The sequence below is a fragment of the Loxodonta africana genome, chromosome 17, assembly GCF_030014295.1.
Source record: "Loxodonta africana isolate mLoxAfr1 chromosome 17, mLoxAfr1.hap2, whole genome shotgun sequence".
NCBI classification, from domain to species: Eukaryota; Metazoa; Chordata; class Mammalia; order Proboscidea; family Elephantidae; genus Loxodonta; species Loxodonta africana.
In genome coordinates, this window is record NC_087358.1 from 65,761,463 (window position 1) to 65,780,685 (window position 19,223).

Sequence of the window (19,223 nt, forward strand, 5' to 3'; positions counted from 1 at the left end):
CTATGCCAAGAACAATAACTTGAAGAAGAATGGGGTTGCATTCATCTTAAAAACGAACATTTCAGTACAATGCTGTCAGTGAAAGGATAACATCCATAAGTGTAACAGGAAGACAAGTTAATACGGCTATTATTCAAATTTATACACCAACCACTAATGCCAAAGATGAGGAAATTCAAGATTTTTAGCAACTTTTGCTGTCTGAAATTGATCAAACATGCAATCAAGATGCATATAATCACTGCTGATTGGACTGTGAAAGTTGGAAACAAAAAAAGAAGATCTGTAGTTGGAAAATATGGCCTTGGTGATAGAAATGACACAGGAGATTGCAAGATAGAATTCTGCAGGACCAACGACTTCTTTTTTGCAAATACCTTTTCAACAATATGAATGGCGACTATTTGTGTAGACCTCACCACATGGAAAACACAGGAAACAAACTGACTACATCTGTGGAAAGAGATGATGGAGAAGTTCAATATTATCAGTCAGAATAAGGCCAGGGGCAGAATGTGGAAGAGGCCACCAACTGCTCATACGCAGGGTTAAGCTGAAGCTGAAGAAAGTTAAAACAAAACCACAAGAACAAAAATATGACGCTGAGTGTATCTCACTTGAATTTGTAGACCATCTCAAGAATAGATTTGATCACTGAACACTAAAGAGTGATGACCGGATGACTTGTAGAATGACATCCAGGACATCATACATGAAGAAAGCAAAAGTCATTAAAAGGTAGGAAAGAAAAGACCAAGATGGATGTCAGAAGAGACTCTGAAACTTGCTCTTGAACGTAGGGTAGCAAAAGCTAAGGAAAGAAATGATGAAGTAAGACAGCTGAACAGAAGATTTCAAAGGGCAGCTCAAGAAGACAAAGTATTACAATGAAATGTACAAAGACCTGGAGTTAAAAAACCAAAATGGAAGAACATGCATGGCATTTCTCAAGCTGAAATAAATGAAAAAAAAATTAAACCCTTGAGTTGCAATTTTGAAGGATTCTATGAGCAAAATATTGACACAGGAAGCATGAAAAGAAGGTGGAAGGGATACACAGAGTCACTGTACCAAAAAGAACTGTTTGACATTCAGCCATTTCAAGAACCAATGGTATGGAAGGAAGAAGTCCAAGCTGCACGGAAGGCACTGGTGAAAAACAAGGCTCCAGGAACTGAGAGAATACCAATTGAGGTGTTTCAACAAACAGATGCAGTGCTGGAAGTGCTTGCTTGTCTATGCCAAGAAATTTGGAAGATAGCTACCTGGTGAAGTGACTGGAAAAGATCCCTATTTTTGCCTATTCCCAAGAAAGGTGAACCAACACAATGAGGAAATTATCGAAGAATATCATTAGTATCACACACAAGTAAAATTTTGCTGAAGATCATTCAAAAGCAGCTGCGGCAGTACATCAGCAGCGAACTGCCAGAAATTCAAGCCAGATTCAGAAGAGGACGTCAAACAAGGGATATCAATGATGATGTCAGATGGATCCTGACTGAAAGCAGAGAATATCAGAAAAATGTTTATCTGTGTTTTATTGACTATGCAAAGGCATTCGACTATATGGATCATAACAAATTATGGAAAACAATGTGAAGAACAGGAATTCCAGATCACTTAATTGTGTTCATGAGGAACCTGAACATAGACCAAGCAGCAGTCATTCGAACAGAACAAGGCGATACTGCGTGGTTTAAGGTCAGGAAAAGTATTTGTCAGGGTTGTATTCGTTTGCCATGCTTATTCAATCTGTGTGGGAGCAAATATCCTGAGAACCTGAACTACATGAAGAAGAAAGTGGCATTAGGATTGGTGGATATGCTGACGACACAACCTTGCTTGCTGAAAGCAAAGAGGACTTGAAGCACTTACTGATGAAGATCAAAGACTACAGCCTTCAGTATGGATTACACTTCAACACAAAGAAAACAAAAATCCTCACAACTGGACCAAGATTGAAGTTGTCAAGGATTTCATTCTGCTTTGAACCACACTAACGCCCATGGAAGCAGCAATCAAGAAATCAAACAACAGAAAGAGGCCCCAGATAAGTAAAGCATTACTGAAAAAGAACAAAGTGGGAGGCCTCACTCTACCTGATTTTAGAACCTATCATACTGCCACAGTAGTCAAAACAGCCTGATTCCGGTACAACAGATACACAGAACAATGGAACAGAATTGAGAATCCAGCCATAAATCCAACCACATATGGGCAGCTGATATTTGACAAAGGACTAAAGTCAGTTAAATGGGGAAAGGACGTCTCTTTAACAAATGGTGCTAGTGTAACTGGATATCCATCTGCAAAAAAATGAAACAAGACCCATAACCTCACACCATGTACAAAAACTAACACAAAATGGATCAAAGATCTACATATAAAATCTAAGACAATTAAGATCATGGAAGAAAAAACAGGCACAACGCTAGGAGCCCTAATACATGCCATGAACAGTATACAAAACATTACTAAGAATGCACAAACACCAGAAGAAGAGAAACTAGGTACCTGGGAGCTCCTAAAGATCAAGCACCCAAAGACTTCACCAAAAGAATAAAAAGATTACCTACAGACTGGGAGAAAGTTTTTAGCTATGACATTTCCAATCAGCATCTGATCTCTAAAGTCTACATGATATTGTGAAAACCTAAACTACAAAAAGACAAATAACCCAATTAAAAATGGGCAAAGGGCATGAACAGGCACTTCACTAAAGAAGACATTCAGGTAGCTAACAGATACATGAGGAAGTGCTCATGATCATTGGCCATTAGAGAAATACAAATCAAAACTATAATGAGATTCCATCTCATGGCAACAAGGCTGGCATTAATCCAAAAAACACAAAATAATAAATGTTGGAGAGGTCGCGGAGAGTCTGGAACGCTTAGTGGGAATGTAAAATGGTACAACCACTTTGGAAATTGATTTGGCACTTCCTTAAAAAGCTAGAAATAGAACTATCATATGATCCAGCAATCCCACTCCCTGGAATATATCCCAGAGAAACAGGAGCCTTTATAGGAACAGACATATGCATAGCCATGTTCACTGCAGCACTGTTTACAATAGCAAAAAGATGGAAGCAGCCAAGGGCCCCTCAACGGATGAATACATGAAAAAATTATTGTATATTCATACAAGGGAATACTACGCATTGATAAAGAACAATGATGAATCCGTGAAACATTTCATAACATCGAGGAATCTGGAAGGCATTATGCTGAGTGAAATTAGTCAGCTGCAAAGTGACAAATATTGTATGAGACCACTATTACAAGAACTCGAGAAACAGTTCAAACAGAGAAGAAAATATTCTTTGATGGTTACAAGAGGGGGGAGGGAGGGAAAGGGGTATCCACTAATTAGATAGTAGGAAGAACTATTTTAGGCAAAGGGAAAGACACACAATACAGGAGAGGCCAGCACAACTGGACTACACCAAAAGCAAAGAAGTTTTCTGAATAAACTGAACACTTCAAAGGTAAGCGTAGCAGGGGCAGAGGACCATGGTTTCAGGGGACATCTAGGTCAACTGGCATAATAAAATCTATTAAGAAAACATTCTGCCTCCCACTTTGGAGAGTGGCGTGTGGGGTTTTAAACGCTAGCAAGCAGCCATCTAAGATGTATAAATTGGTCTCAACCTACCTGGAGCAAAAGAGAATGAAGAACACCAAAGATACAAGGTAATTATGAGCCCAAGAGACAGAAAGGGCCACATAAACTAGAGACTTCATCAGTCTGAGGCCAGAAGAAATAGACGGTGCCTAACTACAACGAATGACTGCCCTGAGAAGGAACGCAACAGAGAACCCCTGAGGCAGCAGGAGAGCAGTGGGATGCAGACCTCAAATTCTTGTAAAAAGACCAGACTTAAAGGTCTGACTGATACTAGAAGGACCCCAGAGGTCATCGTCCCCAGACCTTCTGCTAGCCCAAGACAGAAGCCATTCCCAAAACCAACTCTTCAGACAGGGATTGGACTGGGCTATAAGATAGAAAATGATTGTGGTGAAGAGTGAGCTTCTTGGATCAAGCAGACACATGACACTATGTGGGCAGCTCCTGTCTGGATGGGAGATGAGAGGGCAGAGGGGGTCAGAAGCTGGCTGAATGGACACGAAAACATAGGGTGGAAAGAAGGAGTGTGTTGTCTCATTAGGGGGAGAGCAACTAGGAACATACAGCAAGGTCTATATAAATCTTTGGATGACAGACTGACTTAAAAATTAAAAAAAAAGAAAACAACATATTGCACTGAGCAAATATGCTGCAAAAGGCCTTTTTAAAGTGCTGAAAAGCAAAGATGTCACTTTGACGCCTAAGGTATATCTGACCCAAGCCATGGTGTCGTCAACTGTCTCCTATGCATGTGAAAGCTGGACAATGAATAAGGGAGATCGAAGAAGAATTGATGTCTCTGAATTATGGTGATGATGAAGGATACTGAATATACCATGGACTGCCAGAAAAACGACCAAGCTGTCTTGGAAGAAGTACAGCCAGAGTGTCCCCTGGAAACAAGGATGGCAAGACTTTATCTCATGTACTCTGGACACGTTATCAGGAGGGACAAATCTCTGGAGAAGGACGTCATGCTTGGTAAGGCAGTCAGTCAGTAAAAGAGAGGAAGATCCTTGACAAGATGGGATTGACACAGTGGCTGCAACAATGGGCTCAAACACAGCAACAATTGTGAGGATAAAGCAGAACTGGGTAGTGTTCTGTTGTACACAGGGTTGCTGAGTTGGAATCGACTCGACAGCATCATCTAATGACAACATATACCTCAGTTTTCTATTTTAAGCCTTTGTTGCTTTTGTTTTCTTTTTTAATTATATACAAGGTGGGGGTAGGGATAATCTCTCCAGTGCTGGGGCAACTGGAACAGACCAAATGGAACAGAAACACCAGTATCAAAATTACTTCAGAGATTAGTTATTGAATATCTACTGTGTATCAGGCACTGTTCTAGACAATAGCATAATTAGTAAGAATAGATAATTAGATAGCAGATATAGCCATAATCAAAATAAAATCCTATTCCTTAGGAAAGTTAACATTCAGCATTATATATTGGTTTTTTAACAAAACTATGACACTAGCAAAAAACTGGAGAGGACTGACTGATAAATAACAATCAAACCCTTTTACAGATGCATATTTTCTTTAGGTAAGTCATCAATGAGTCAAGGCCAAACTGCATTTCATATTTAGTAAAATAAAGCTAGATTTTAACTCAAAATGCTATTAACAAAAGCTACAGGGGCAAACAGCTTTAGAAGTCAACAAGACCTTAGAGGTTTTCCTCTAATATTTTATAAAAGAAATCGAGATCCACTGGAATTCCTTGCTGAAGGCCACAGAACCAACCAAACAAGGCAGAAAGAACAAGGGCAAGAATCCAAATCTTTGGTCATTTTTTAGGTTTACACACATTCATAATTATCATTTATACATGCTTCATACACACACACACTATGCTTATTGGGTCATATTAAAATCAAGGGTTTTGCTGCTTGTGCTAACACATGAGAGGAAGGACATAGTTTCACAAAAAAAAAAAATTTTTTTTTTTTGCAATTTCATATTAGTAAAAAATTTAATTCTTTTAACCAAACTTTTTTTTTTTTTTTAACTCTCAGGGAAATGACATAAAATTGTGAAATAATGCTGTTACTTTCACCTTTTACCTCTTTTTCCTTCTTTTCACCACCCATTACTTCAGGCCCTTCTCCACTAACAAAAGTTTTAATAAGCTGCCTTATTACAAAGTAAGGCAGGCACCAGGAAAAGAGCTGGGTGGTGGGGGCTGGGGGGTAGGATGCTGGAGAGAGAATCTATGAGATAGTAAGTAGGTGGTGTGCCCCATTGGAATCCAGACTGTCTGGCCTGAGAGACCCAGCTCTTAACTACTTTGTTAAAAACTCAACCTACATATCTGCATTTGGGTATAATACCCCATTTCCCAGGGGAAGAGCTGCTAAGACACACACTTCGCTGAGATATGAAAAATACCCAGTCCAGTTTTCCAAGCTCTGTGTCACTTAGTTTTGGGTAAAGCATTATCTAAGCACTTTAATGTCTGAACTTACAATCTGTTAAAAAGTAGTTTTGATACAAAAGCTCACTGTACTATTGCAACTTTCCTGTGAGTTTAAATTTTTTCTTCTAAATAAGTTTAAAAAACTAATTTTGAAGGATTAAATAATGAATAGAAATGAGTCTTCAATAAAAAAAAAAAAATTCCTATATTCTAAATGGTACAGAAGAACACAGTACAGTCCTTTCCAAAGTTATCTTAATAGTTACGGCACACATTATACAAAGTGAAGGAGAATTACCTTTGGGTTTTTCTAACACTCTCTGACAAGTTTCTTTGACTTTGGTAAAAAGTTCAGAACCTGCTAACTTTTTAGAAATCCCAACTCGCAGCATAACAGCTCCAGGTGTGAATTTTAAGAGTGCAGCCCCAGGCTCTCGTGGTTCTTTCGGGTGCTTTGGCATAAGACCAGACCAATCCACGTCTATCACATCTAAAGGATCTGTAAAAAGTGAAAGGACAGAATTTTTTTACACCATGAAATGGCATTTTTATTATCTATAACCAAAAAAAAAAAACCAAGCCACTGCCGTCGAGTCAATTCTGACTCATAGCGACCCTACAGGACACGGTAGAACTGTCCCTAGAGTTTCCAAGGAGTGCCTGGTGGATTTGAAGTGCCGACCTTTAAGTTAGCAGCCGTAGCACTTAATCACTCTGCCACCAGGGTTTCCTTATTATCTACACCAAAAAACCAAACCCAGTGCCGTCGAGTCGACTCCGACTCCTAGCGGCCCTATAGGACAGAGCAGAACTGCCCCACAGAGTTTCCAAGGAGCGCCTGGCGGATTTGAACTGCTGACCCTTTGGTTAGCAGCTGTAGCACTTAACCACTATGCCACCAGGGTTTCCTTATTACCTATAATAAATCAAGACAAAATACAGAAAGCATTAAATAACAAGTACTTTAAACCCAAATATCATCATCTTAAATTGAAAGCTTTTCCATAAACACTAACATTCCGAATTTAAGGACCCTTACAAATAAAAAACAACCTCCCCACCAAAATAAAACAGACAAGTAAACAAAAAATCCACCCTACAAATAATTCATTTAAATTGCATGAGAGCTGTCACGAGAAAAAACATTATTTCAGTAAGATTTGATGTGACGTTTTGAAACTCGTCACCAGAATTCTTTGAAGGGTTAAATTTAGGAGTATATTAAGTTTGCAAGTGGGCACAAGCACACACTTGTTTTACTTTGTAAAAACATATAATTCATTATCAAATTTTTATTAATATTGAGAGCAGATAACCCATCCATTGAGAAGGAACTGAAGAAATCAAAAAAACGTTCTATTTAGGAATAGCTAATATCAGGTAATCATAAAGATAACAATCAGATATATCTTCTGCATGAGTAGAAAAATTGTGGACTCTGAGTGCTAACTGAATCAAAATAAAAAGTTAATATTTTATATACTCAGGCAAAGCAAAGACCCTTACTAACGATAAATAAAAACCTGTTAGTAACAATTAGACTAACTGGGATGATTCAGCAGGACCGCTGAGGGGTGCTGCTTCATGGGGTAGTCACTAGAGTGAGCTCTCTGGCAATGCATAAAGCACTGTAAATCAAAACAGTAATTACTGAATTTAGAAAACTGACAGAAAGGGGTACATAAACAGTGTTCAAACATTTCAACTACTGTAAATTTGTAACTACTGTAAATTAAATGGTCATTTAAAAAGTTGTTTGCAGCACAAGGGTTGTGAAGCTCTGTACCATACACCTCCCATCTACAGCACTGCTTGGCAATCAATATTTGGTCAGATTTCACGTCAGATAACATGAATCTTAAATTCTGCAAAGTGCATCTTGAGATTTCACTATTATAAATGAGGTCCCCTCTAATTCATAGGCAATGTTTGCTTTCTCTCAGTGAGTTGAAAATGGGAAGTATATACGGACTGTAATTTTCCTTTTATTGGACTTGCAACCTTAATTAAAATATAACGAGGAGAATTCTACCTGGCTTCCATCAATTCTTACAGAGAAAACCTTAATATCATGAATCAAATAATCTTTACGTTCAACCACCTCTGCAAATGATTACCTGGCATCTTCTCCTCATCCTGTTGATCCTCCCTCTTTTCAGCATCCCCTGCCAGAATTTCATCTAGCTCATCATCACTGATTGGCTCGTATCCTTCTCCAGCCCCAGATCCCAGTGAATTCGCATCATCTAACTTGGATTCGTCATCTCCTGCTGAACAGAGAAATTCATTTCACGTTAAAGAGAGCCTCCGAGGGAAGGGGTGCTTAGTCAAGCCAATGACATAGAGGCTGTGCACACTGGAAAGCCTGAAAAGCATTTTTTCATTAGAAAACTATTTTTCTTTATTATTGAAACATTTAATAATTCAAAAAGAAAACTGAGAAGATAAAATTTAATTTATTAAACTTGGTTTTAAAGCAAAAATATATGGACAGCAATAGCAGAATAGGCTGTAAGATTATAATTAAAATATGAGAAATAAAAGCTACCACTAACATTAATGTTGACTATGTATGTTGTGTTACTTTGTGCTAATAAAGCTTTAAATAACTCCAGACGAATCCACTAATTTTAAAAGGTGACAGTAACTTCTTAGCTTAAATAAACTCATTAATTAAAAAATGTTATGAACTTACTAATAAAATTTATTTTAAGTTTAAATCTTAGGTCATAACATTTAGCTTACGATATGAAGAACAATGAGATAAAAATGTAGAAGTGCCCTTAAATCTTCCTCTACCTCCCAGCTCCTCTTCTTTATCCCAGTATTTTCCTTTAAATATCAAACATAATTTTCAGAAGAATGTTGTGATACAACTTAAGATATCTTTGTTAGTTCCACTAGTGTATGTTCTATTTCTTTACCAAATTTTCTCAATCACCTAGGCTAAGCTTGTCTCCTGGTGAGTTTAAATAATCCCAAAAACACAAAATATGCTTAGTATTTCTAATCATGAAACCCAAAACAAACCTACTGCCGTCGAGTCGATTCTGACTCACAGCGACCCTACAGGACAGAGCAGAACTGCCCCATACAGTTTCCAAGGAGCGCCTGGTGAACTCAAACTGCCCACCTCTTGGTTAGCAGTCATAGCACTTAACCAGTACGCCACCAGGGTTTCCTTCTAATCACTAGTTATTCATAAACTTTACTGAGTCCATAAAACTAGTTTCCAAAATGCAAAGTATGCTTTATGGGTATAATTTTGTTGTTGTTAAGTGCCACTGTGTCAGTTCTGACTCAGAGCAACTCTGTGCACAACAGAACAAAACACTGCCTGGTTCTGTGCCACCCTCACATTTGTTGCTATGTTTGAACCCATTGTTGTAGCCACCGTGTCAATCAATCTCATTGAGGGTCTTCCTCTTTTTTGCTAAGGTTCTACTTTAGCAACCACGATATTCTCCAGGGACTGGTCCCTCCTGATAACATGTCCAAAGTCCATGACATGAAGTCTCACCATTCTTACTTCTAAGCATCCTGTCTGTACTTCTTCCAAGACAGATTTGTTCTTCGTTCAGTTTGCTGTACTGTGGTGGCCTGTATGTTGCTGTGATGCCAAAAGCTATGGCAATGATATTTCAAATATTAGCAGGGTAACCCACGGTGGACAGGGTTCAGCAGAGCTTTCAGACTAAGTCAGACGAGGAAGAAAGATGTGGCAATCTACTTGCAAAAAGTACTGGCCAGTGAAAATCTTATGGATAGTAGCAGGTATAAATTTACAGCAAATAAAATATAAGAAACTATGAAATTTTTTCAGCCACTCTAATTTTTCTATTCTATTAAATTGCATAATAATCTGCCGATACCATCTGAGTGGTATAAACAGGTAAATACTTGACTACGAGCCAAAAGGTTGGCTTTGTGAACCCACCCAGAGGGGCTTTGACAGACAGAACCGGCGATCTACTTCTGAAAGGTCATGATCTTAAAAACCTTAGAGCCATCCTACTCTGCACACGTGGGGTCACCATAAGTGAGAATTGATTCTAGGGCACCTAATGAAAACAACAACATACCATTACCAATCCCCCTCCAAGATAACCAACTTTAATAACATCCTCATACAGATATACACATAAACAGAAATACATATACTGGGATTTTTAATTTTTCACATTCACTAACTCATTTTCCTACTTTAAGTGAATAAAATCTTTCCATCACATAAATTTCTATGCTATATTATCTGTGGTCACAACTAGCAAACGGTATATTTTAGGGATGAGGGAGACTGACTCCAATCACAAGACAGCTATTATAATAATTAGTTCAATTATATTCAATTCTACACCAAGGCTATACCTCCATTAATGCCATGTGGCTCATGATCTGATGCTATTTATACTTAAAATTGATATGAAAATATAACTGAAGAAAGCTGAAGTAAAAATATTTTGTCTAATCAAGGGTGGAGAGATATCAGAGCGGCATACTGGAATATCTAATTTGACAGTCAACAGATTTAAGAATGTTTTAAAAGAATATGAATTTTACTCTGAAAAGGAATGGAGCAGTGTAACAGACAAAAGGAAGTGGCACTCACCTTCCACACTCTCAGTTCTCTCAGCTTTATTTATATCTTCAAATCCCTGCACAGATCCCAGATCCTTATCCGTTCTTTCTTTTTCAAAAGCTGTAGAGTCTCGAGAAGTGCCTTCTAGGTCTCTTTCATGCTCACCTTCCAGCTTTGCTTCACTGCGTTTTACACAGTCTATCTGGAAAGAATTCTCAAAAGTTCTGTCTCTGTCCCTATCCCTTTCAACAGAATCTGGAATAATTCTCTCTCTTTCTCTGTCCAATTCTCTCCTTTTGTCTCGTTCTCTCTCTCGTTCCCGCAATCTATCTCGGTCCCTGTTCCGTGTCCAATCTTTATCAGCATCTCGGTCCCACTCTCTCTGCCTTGTATCTCTTCTCTCTCTCTCCCGGTCTCTATCATGTTCATATCTGTCACGTTCTTGAAGTCTATCTCTGCTATCAAATGACCCCGATCTTGAGTGGACCTGTCGGTCTGACTCAGGAGAGCTTCTTCTTGAACTATGACTTCTCGAATCCTGGCGATCTGAAATAAATATATCATATACAAAGAGTTAATACCTGTTAAAACAGAAATAAAATGTTTCCTATTTAGGGTCTTTTAAAATTTACAATTTCTCTTTTTCTGAATTTATTCCCAGCTATCCAAATAACTCATTTCAAGAAAAATTTCTCTCAAAGTGCTAATTAAAATATGTCAAAACCATATTTTTTGGGCCTATTTCCACACTATAATCACAAAATTACTTCAAAGAAATAAGTACAAAAAGTGGTTACTGATCACATTATTATCTGTTCTCTCCCTCTCCCCCTACCTTTCTGTGGTCAAAAGAGACAGCACTAATTCAATGTAATTCCCTTAGAAATTCCAATAGCCTTCTTTTCAGAAATTGAAAAGCCATTCCAAAAGATTACATGGAATAGCAAGGGGCCTCGAACAGCCAAAGCAATCCTGAAAAAGAACAAAGTAGGAGGACTCAACACTTCCTGATTTCAAAACATTAAAAAAAAAAAATTTCCATCAAGTCAATTCCAACCCATGGCAAGCCCATGTGTTACAGACTAGAACTGCTCCAGAGGGTTTGTTGGTTATAGTCATTACAAAGCTGATGACCAGATCTTAATTCTGTGGTATGGCTGGGTGGGTTAGAACTGCCAACCTTTAGATTAGTAGTAGAATGCAAACCATTTGCACCACCCAGGGACCTTAAACATACTATGAAACTACAGTAATCAAAACAGCCTGGTGCTAGTATAATGACAAATGTAGAAACCAATGGGATAGAACTGAGAGTCCAAAAATAAATCCATGTACCCATCGTCAATTCATTTTTGACAAGGCTGTATTAAGTCCATTCAACAGGGGAAAGAAAAGTCTCTTTAATAAACAGTGCTGAGAAAACTGGATTTTGACATGAAAAAGAATAAAGCTGGATCCATACCTCATACCATATACAAAAACTAATTCAAAATGGATCAAGGACCTACATGTGAGAACTGAAACCATAAAACTCTTAGAAGAAAACACAGAGGTAATGCTTTGGGACATGTGTAGTACTTTTTACTAATGGATTCTTAGATATAACATCAAAAGCATGAGCAGCAAAAGACAAAAGAGATACATAGGACCTTACAAAAATCAAAAACATTTGTTCATCAACAGACTATCAATAAAGTGAAGAGGCAGCATAAAGATTGGGAGAACTTTTTTGGAAGCTATATATCTGATATGGGTTTAATAAACAGAACATAAAAGAACTCCTACAGCTTAACAACAAAAAAGACAGACAACCCAGTTGAAAAATGGGCAAAGGACTTGAACAGGCATTTCAACAAAGGGGATATACAAATGACCAAAAGTACATGAAAAGGTATGTTGTCATTTCAATGTCATTAGTTATTAAAAACAAACAAACCAAACCCGTTGCCGTCGAGGTGATTCTGACTCACAGCGATCCTATAGGACAGAAGAGAACTACCCCATAAGGTTTCCAAGGAGCAACTGGTAGATTCAAACTGCTGATCTTCTGGTCGAGCTCTCAACCACTGCACCACCAGGGTTCCCATTAGTTATTAGGGAGATCCTAATCAAAACCATCATTAGATAACCACCTCACTTCCACTGGAGCCCTGGTGGCCCAGTGGCTAAGAACTATGGCAGCTAACCAAAAGGCGGGCAGTTCGAATCCACCAGCTACTCCTTGGAAACCCTATGGGGCAGTTCTACTCTGCCCTAAAGGGTTGCTATGAGTCAGAATTGATGATAATGGGTTTGGTTTTGGTTTCACCCCCACTAAAATGGCTATGATAAAAAAAAAAAAAACAAAACAAGAAAATAACAGGTGTCGGTGAAGATGCGGAGAAATTGGAACCTTTATTAATTGCTGGTAGGAATGTAAAATGGTACAGCTGCTGTGGAAAAGTCTGGCAGTTCCTCAAAAAGTTAAACATAGAACTACCATATGATCTAGCAATCCCAATCTTAGATATACACCCAGAAGAATTGAACGCTGGAATGAAAATAGAAACCTGTACACCAATGTTCATTACAACCCTATTCACAGGAGTCAAAAGGTAAAACAACTTAAACGTCCATCGACAGATGAATGGATAAACAAAATGTGGTATACCATGGAATATTACTCAGCCATAAAGAGAAATGAAGTCCTGATACATGCTATGACATGGAAACATTGAAAACATTATACTGAGTAAAATAAGTCAGTCACAAAAGAACAGATACTGTATGATTTCACTTACATGAAATAAGCCAACGTGTACAGACCAAAGCTTATTAATAGTTACCATGGGTGGGAGGGCAGAAGTGCTTAAGCGGCACTGAGTTTCTGTTAATGGTGGTGAAATAATACGGTTACACAATATGATGAACGTAACCAATGTCTCTGAATTATACATGTAAAATACATGGCAATGTTTTGTTATATATATATTTCACCACAAAAAAAAAAAAAAAAGAGAGAGCATTGGCTGCAGAAGGAATAGTAGGAAGATAAAATTTTAGGCTTCAATAAAGGACTGGAATACATAAGTTCTTCATCAACATTTACTAAGATCTTGATATAAAAACTGATTAATGTACCTCTGTTATACAGCTGGAAACCCTGGTGGTGTAGTGGTTAAGAGTCTGGCTGCTACCCAAAAGGTCGGCAGTTCAAATCCACCAGGTGCTCCTTGGAAACCCTATAAGGCAAGTTCTACTCTGTCATATAGGGTCGCTATGAGTTGCAATTGACTTGATGGCAATAACTTTGGTTTTTCAGTTTATTACAATATTAAGGAGGTCCGGTGGTGCAGTGGTTAAAGCAATCAGCTGCTAGCCAGAAGGTCAGCAGTTCCAATCCACCAGATGCTCCACAGGAGAAAGATGGAGTAGTCTGCTTCCATAAAGATGCCCTGGAAACCCTATGGGGCAGATCTACTTGCTAAGAGTTGGAATCTACTTGATAACAATGGTTTTTTTTTTTTTTTTTAAGTTACTATAATGTTGAATGTTCCTCTATTATAATGTCAGTATTAGTGTGATAACAGGTAATACAGTCAATCCTTATTATTTGTGGATTCCATATCTGGGAAGTCACCTACTTGATAAAATTTATTTCTAACCCCAAAATCAACAGTCATGGTGCTTTCATGATCATTAGTAGACATACTTTAAGCAGTGAAAAATCTGAGTCACCCAGTGCACGTGTTCCCAGCTGAGGTCAAACAAGTCAAAGCTCTACATTCTCACACTGTGAACAAGTGTCCTTTTTGCAGTCTAGTTAGTGCCATGTTTTTCACAAATCTGTGTATTCTGTTGGTGATGCTGCTATTTAAAATGGGTCCCAAGCATAGTGCTGAAGCACCGTCTAGTGTTGCTATGTGCAAAAAGGCTGTGATGTACCTTAGGGAGAAAACGTGTGTTAGGTAATTTTGTTGCAGCATGAGTTATAGAGCTGTTGGCTGTAAGTTTAACGTGAATGAATCAACAATATGGTACATCTGAAAAAGGAAGAGGAAATTCACCAATCTGTACATGAGGCTGCTCTGAAAAGTGCTTGTTATGGATTGAATTGTGTCCCTAAAAATGTGTATCCACTTTGGGGCCGTCAAAATCAGGCCAACTTGACCTCACATATATGGAACACTTCACCCAAGAGCTGCAAAGTACACATTCTTTTCCAAAGTACATGGAATGTTCTCCAGAATAGACCACATCTTAGGCCACAAAGCAATCCTCAGCAAAATACTGAGATAATACAAAGTATCTTCTCTGATCACAATGCCATCAAAGTAGAAATTAATAACAGGAAGAGCAAGGAAAAAAAAAAAAATCAATTACATGGGAACTGAATAACACCCTGTCTAAAAACCACAGGGTAATAGAAGAAATCAAAGATGAAATAAAAAAATTCCTAAAATCAAATGAAAATGAAAACTCATCATACCAAAACCTTTGGGACACAGCAAAGGCTGTGCTCAGAGATCAATTATAGCAATAGATGCACACATCAAAAAAGACGAAAGGGACAAAATCAAAACATTAGCTATACAACTATAACAGCAAAAGAAGCCCACAGCCACTGAAGAAATGAAATAATCAAGATCACGGCAGAAACAAATGAAATAGAGAATAGAAAAATAACAGAATCAACAAAACCAAAAGATTGTCCTTTGAAAGGATCAACAAAATTGACAAACCACTGGCCAAACTGACAAAAGAAAAACAGGAGAGGATGCAAACAACCCAAATAAGAATGAAATGGAGGACATTGCAACAGACCCAACTGAAATAAAAAGGATCATAACAGAGTACTACGAAAAACTATACTCCAACAAACTTGAAAATCTAGAAGAAACAGACAAATTTCTAGAAATACACTATCTACCCAAACTAACACAAAATGATGTTGAAAATCTGAACAGACCCATAAACAAGATATTGGAAAGGTAATAAAACTCCCAACAAAAAAAAACCCGGGCCCAAATGGCTTCACTGGAGAGTCCAACCAAACATTCAGAGAAGAGCTTACGTCAGGACTACTCAAACTATTTCACAACACAGAAAAGGAATGGTACCTCTCCAGAGTCATTCTATGAAGCCAGCATAACCCTGATACCATAACCACGCAAAAAAAAAAAAAAAAACCAATCAAACCTGTTGCCACTGAGTCAATTCTGATTCATAGCAACCCTATAGAACTGCTCTACAGAGTTTCCAAGGAGCGCCTGGTGGATTTGAACAGCGAACCTTTTGGTTAGCAGCTGTAGCTCTTAACCACTAGGGCACCAGGGATTGCATAGCCAGGCAAAGGCACCACAAAAAAAGAAAATTACAGACGAGTAACTCTCATGAATATAGATGCAAAAATTCTAGCCAATAGAATTCAGCATCATATCAAAAGAATAATATACCACAATCAAGTAAGATTCATACCAGGTATGCAAGGATGGTTCAACATTAGAAAATCAATCAATGCAATGCACCACACAAAAGAAACACATGATCATCTCAATCAATGCAGAAAAGGCATTTGACAAAGTCCAACACCCATTCCTGATAAAACTCAACAAGAGAAATTCCTCAACATAATAAAGGGCATCTATACAAAACCAACAGCCAACATCATTCTTAATGGAGAGGCTGAAAACATTCCCTCTGACAATGGGAACAAGATAAGGATGCCTTATAACGCTAGGACTATTTAACGTTGTGCTGGAAGTCCTAGCTAGAGCAATAAGACAATAAAAAGAAATAAAGAGCATCCAAATTAGCAATGAAGAAGTAAAACTGTCCCTATCATATCTATGATACTATACATAAAAACCAAAAACCCAGTGCTGACGAGTCGATTCTGACTCATAGCGACCCTATAGGACAGAGTAGAACTGCCCCACAGAGTTTCCAAGGAGCGGCTGGTGGATCTGAACTGCCAACCTTTTGGTTAGCAGCCACAGCACTTAACCACTACGCCACCAGGGTTTCCGATACTATACACAGAAAACCTGAAAGACTCTACAAGAATACTACTGGAACTAATAGAAAGATTCAGCAGAGTGGAAGGATACAAGATAAACATACAAAAATTAGTTGGAATCCTATTTACCAATAAAGAAAAAAACAAAAAGGAAATCAGGAAAACAATACCATTTATAATAGACCTTAAAAAAAAAAAATTTAGGAATAAATCTAACCAGGGATGTGCAAGACCAATACAAAGGAAACTATAAAACACTACTGCAAGAAACCAAAAGAGATCTACATAAATGGAAAAACATACCATGCTCATGGAGAGGTAGACTCAACATTATCAAAATGTCAATTCTACGCAAGGCAATCTAAAATACAATGCAATCTCGATCCAAATACCAAAAGCATTCTTTAAAGAGATGGAAAAACTAATCATTAACTTTATATGGAAAGGGAAGAGGCTCTGGATAAGTAAAGCATTACTGAAGACGAATAAAGTAGCAGGACTCACACCACCTGACCTCAGAACCTACTATACAGCTATGGTAGTCAGAATAGCCTGGTACTGGTATAATGACAGATAACTTGACCAATGGAACAGAATCGAGAACTCAGATGTAAATTCATCCACCTACAGTCACCAGATTTTTGACAAGGGCCCAAAGTCCATCAAATGGGAAAGGACAGTCTTTTTAACAAATGGTGCTGGCACAACTGGATGCCCATCTGCAAAAAAATGAAGGGACATTGCCTGCCTGGCTCTGAGCCCCTGTCAGGCATCCCTGTCCGTCTCCCTCCCAGTGGCCTTTTACTCCTGGACCCCCGGCAGACTCCCTACTCTTGGCTGAGTGTGGAGATAGGGTTTCATACTTCACACCCTACACAAAAACTAAGTCATAATGGATTGAAGACCTAAATCTAAAGCCAGAAAATATAAAGATCATAGAAGAAAAAATACAATCAAGGCTGGAAGCCCTAATACACGGCATTAACAGGATACAAGCTATAACAACACAGAAACTCTAGAAGATAAGCTAGATGACTGGGATCTTCTAAAAATTAAACACTTATGCCCATCAAAAGACTTCACCAAAAGAGTAAAAAGAGAATCTATAGACTGGGAAAAAATTTTTGGCTATTACAAACCCGACAAAGGTCTAAACTCTAAAATCTAGAGGAAAATCCAACGCCTCTATGACAAAAAGACAAACAGTCTAATTAAAAAATGGGGAAAGGAAATGAACAGACACTTCCCCAAAGGAGATATTCAAGTGGCTAACAGACACATGAGGAAATGCTCACGATCACTAGCCATTTAATGCAAATCAAAACCACAATAAGATACCATCTTACCCCAGCATTACTGGTATGAATCAAAAAAATGCAAAATAACAAATGTTCAAGAGGCTGCGGGGAGGCTGGGACTCTTATGCACTGCTGGTGGGAATACAAAACGGTACAACCATTCTGGAAAATGATATGGTGCTTCCTTAGAAAGCTAGAAATAGAAATACCGTATGATCCAGCAATCCCACTCCTGGGAATATATTTTAGAAAAATAAGAGTCATCACATGAATAGACATATGCACACCCATGTTCACTGCAGCACTGTTCACAATAGCAAGAAGATGGAAACAGCCTAGATGCCCATAAACAGATGAATGGATAACAAACTATGGTACATACACACAATGGAGTACTAGGCAACGATAAAGAACAATGATCAATCTGCGAAGCATCTCAACATGGATGAATCTGGAGGGCATTATGCTGAGTGAAATAAGTCAATCACAAAAGGATAAATATTATACGCAACTACTACTAAAAAAACTCACGAAAAGGTTTACACATAATGGTTATGAGAGAAGGGGTCAGGGGAATGAAAAAAAGCTAAATAGACAAGTGATACCTTTGGTGAAGTGTAAGACAGTACACAATACTACAGAAGCCAGCAAAAACAAACAAACAAACAACTTGGCTAGGCTGTGATTCCCAGTATTACTTGGTTGTCCACCATTTTGTCATGTGATGTGATTATCCTATGTGTTGTAAATCCTAATCTCTATCCTGTTAATGAGGTAGGATTAGAGGAAATTATGTTAACAAGGCAGGACTCGATCTACAGGATTAGGCTGTATTTTGAGTCTATCTCTTTTGGGATTATAAAAGAGAGAATCGAGCAGAGAGGAGAAGGACTTCCTACTACCAAGAAACAAGAGCCAAGAGTGAAGCGTGTCCTTTGGACCTGAGGTCCCTGCGCTGAGAAGTTCCTAGACCAAGGGAAGATTGACGATAAGGACCTTCCCCCAGAGCTGACAGAGACAGAAAGCCTTCCCCCGGAGCTGGCACCCTGAATTTGGTCTTCTAGACTGTGAGAGAATAAATTTCTGTTTGTTAAAGTCATTCACTTGTGGTATTTTTGTTATAGCAGCACTAGATAACTAAGACAGTGCTGAAGTAACATCTATAGTGCATGATAAAGCTATGGAAAAGATGAAAAAGTGGATAAATTTGTGGATTCATGAGATGAAAACTGATTAAAAAAAAAACCACAGCAGAGTGGACAGCATGTTGTGAGGGTGAGAGCTAAGAAA

The 19,223-nt window shown here is 38.2% G+C and overlaps 1 protein-coding gene across 3 annotated transcripts in view; it reads right to left on the reverse strand.

The window, feature by feature from the left end:
• The window catches only part of ZC3H13 (zinc finger CCCH-type containing 13), a 137,320-nt gene that overhangs the window by 22,529 nt on the left and 95,568 nt on the right, over positions 1-19,223 (reverse strand). For all 3 annotated transcript variants that reach the window (XM_023551294.2, XM_023551293.2, XM_023551292.2), the window contains 3 exons: positions 10,668-11,183; positions 8,176-8,328; positions 6,357-6,557 (listed from right to left, as the gene is read on the reverse strand). In XM_023551294.2, the coding sequence (XP_023407062.1) occupies positions 6,357-6,557; positions 8,176-8,328; positions 10,668-11,183 (870 nt within the window). The remainder of the gene's footprint in view (positions 1-6,356; positions 6,558-8,175; positions 8,329-10,667; positions 11,184-19,223) is intronic.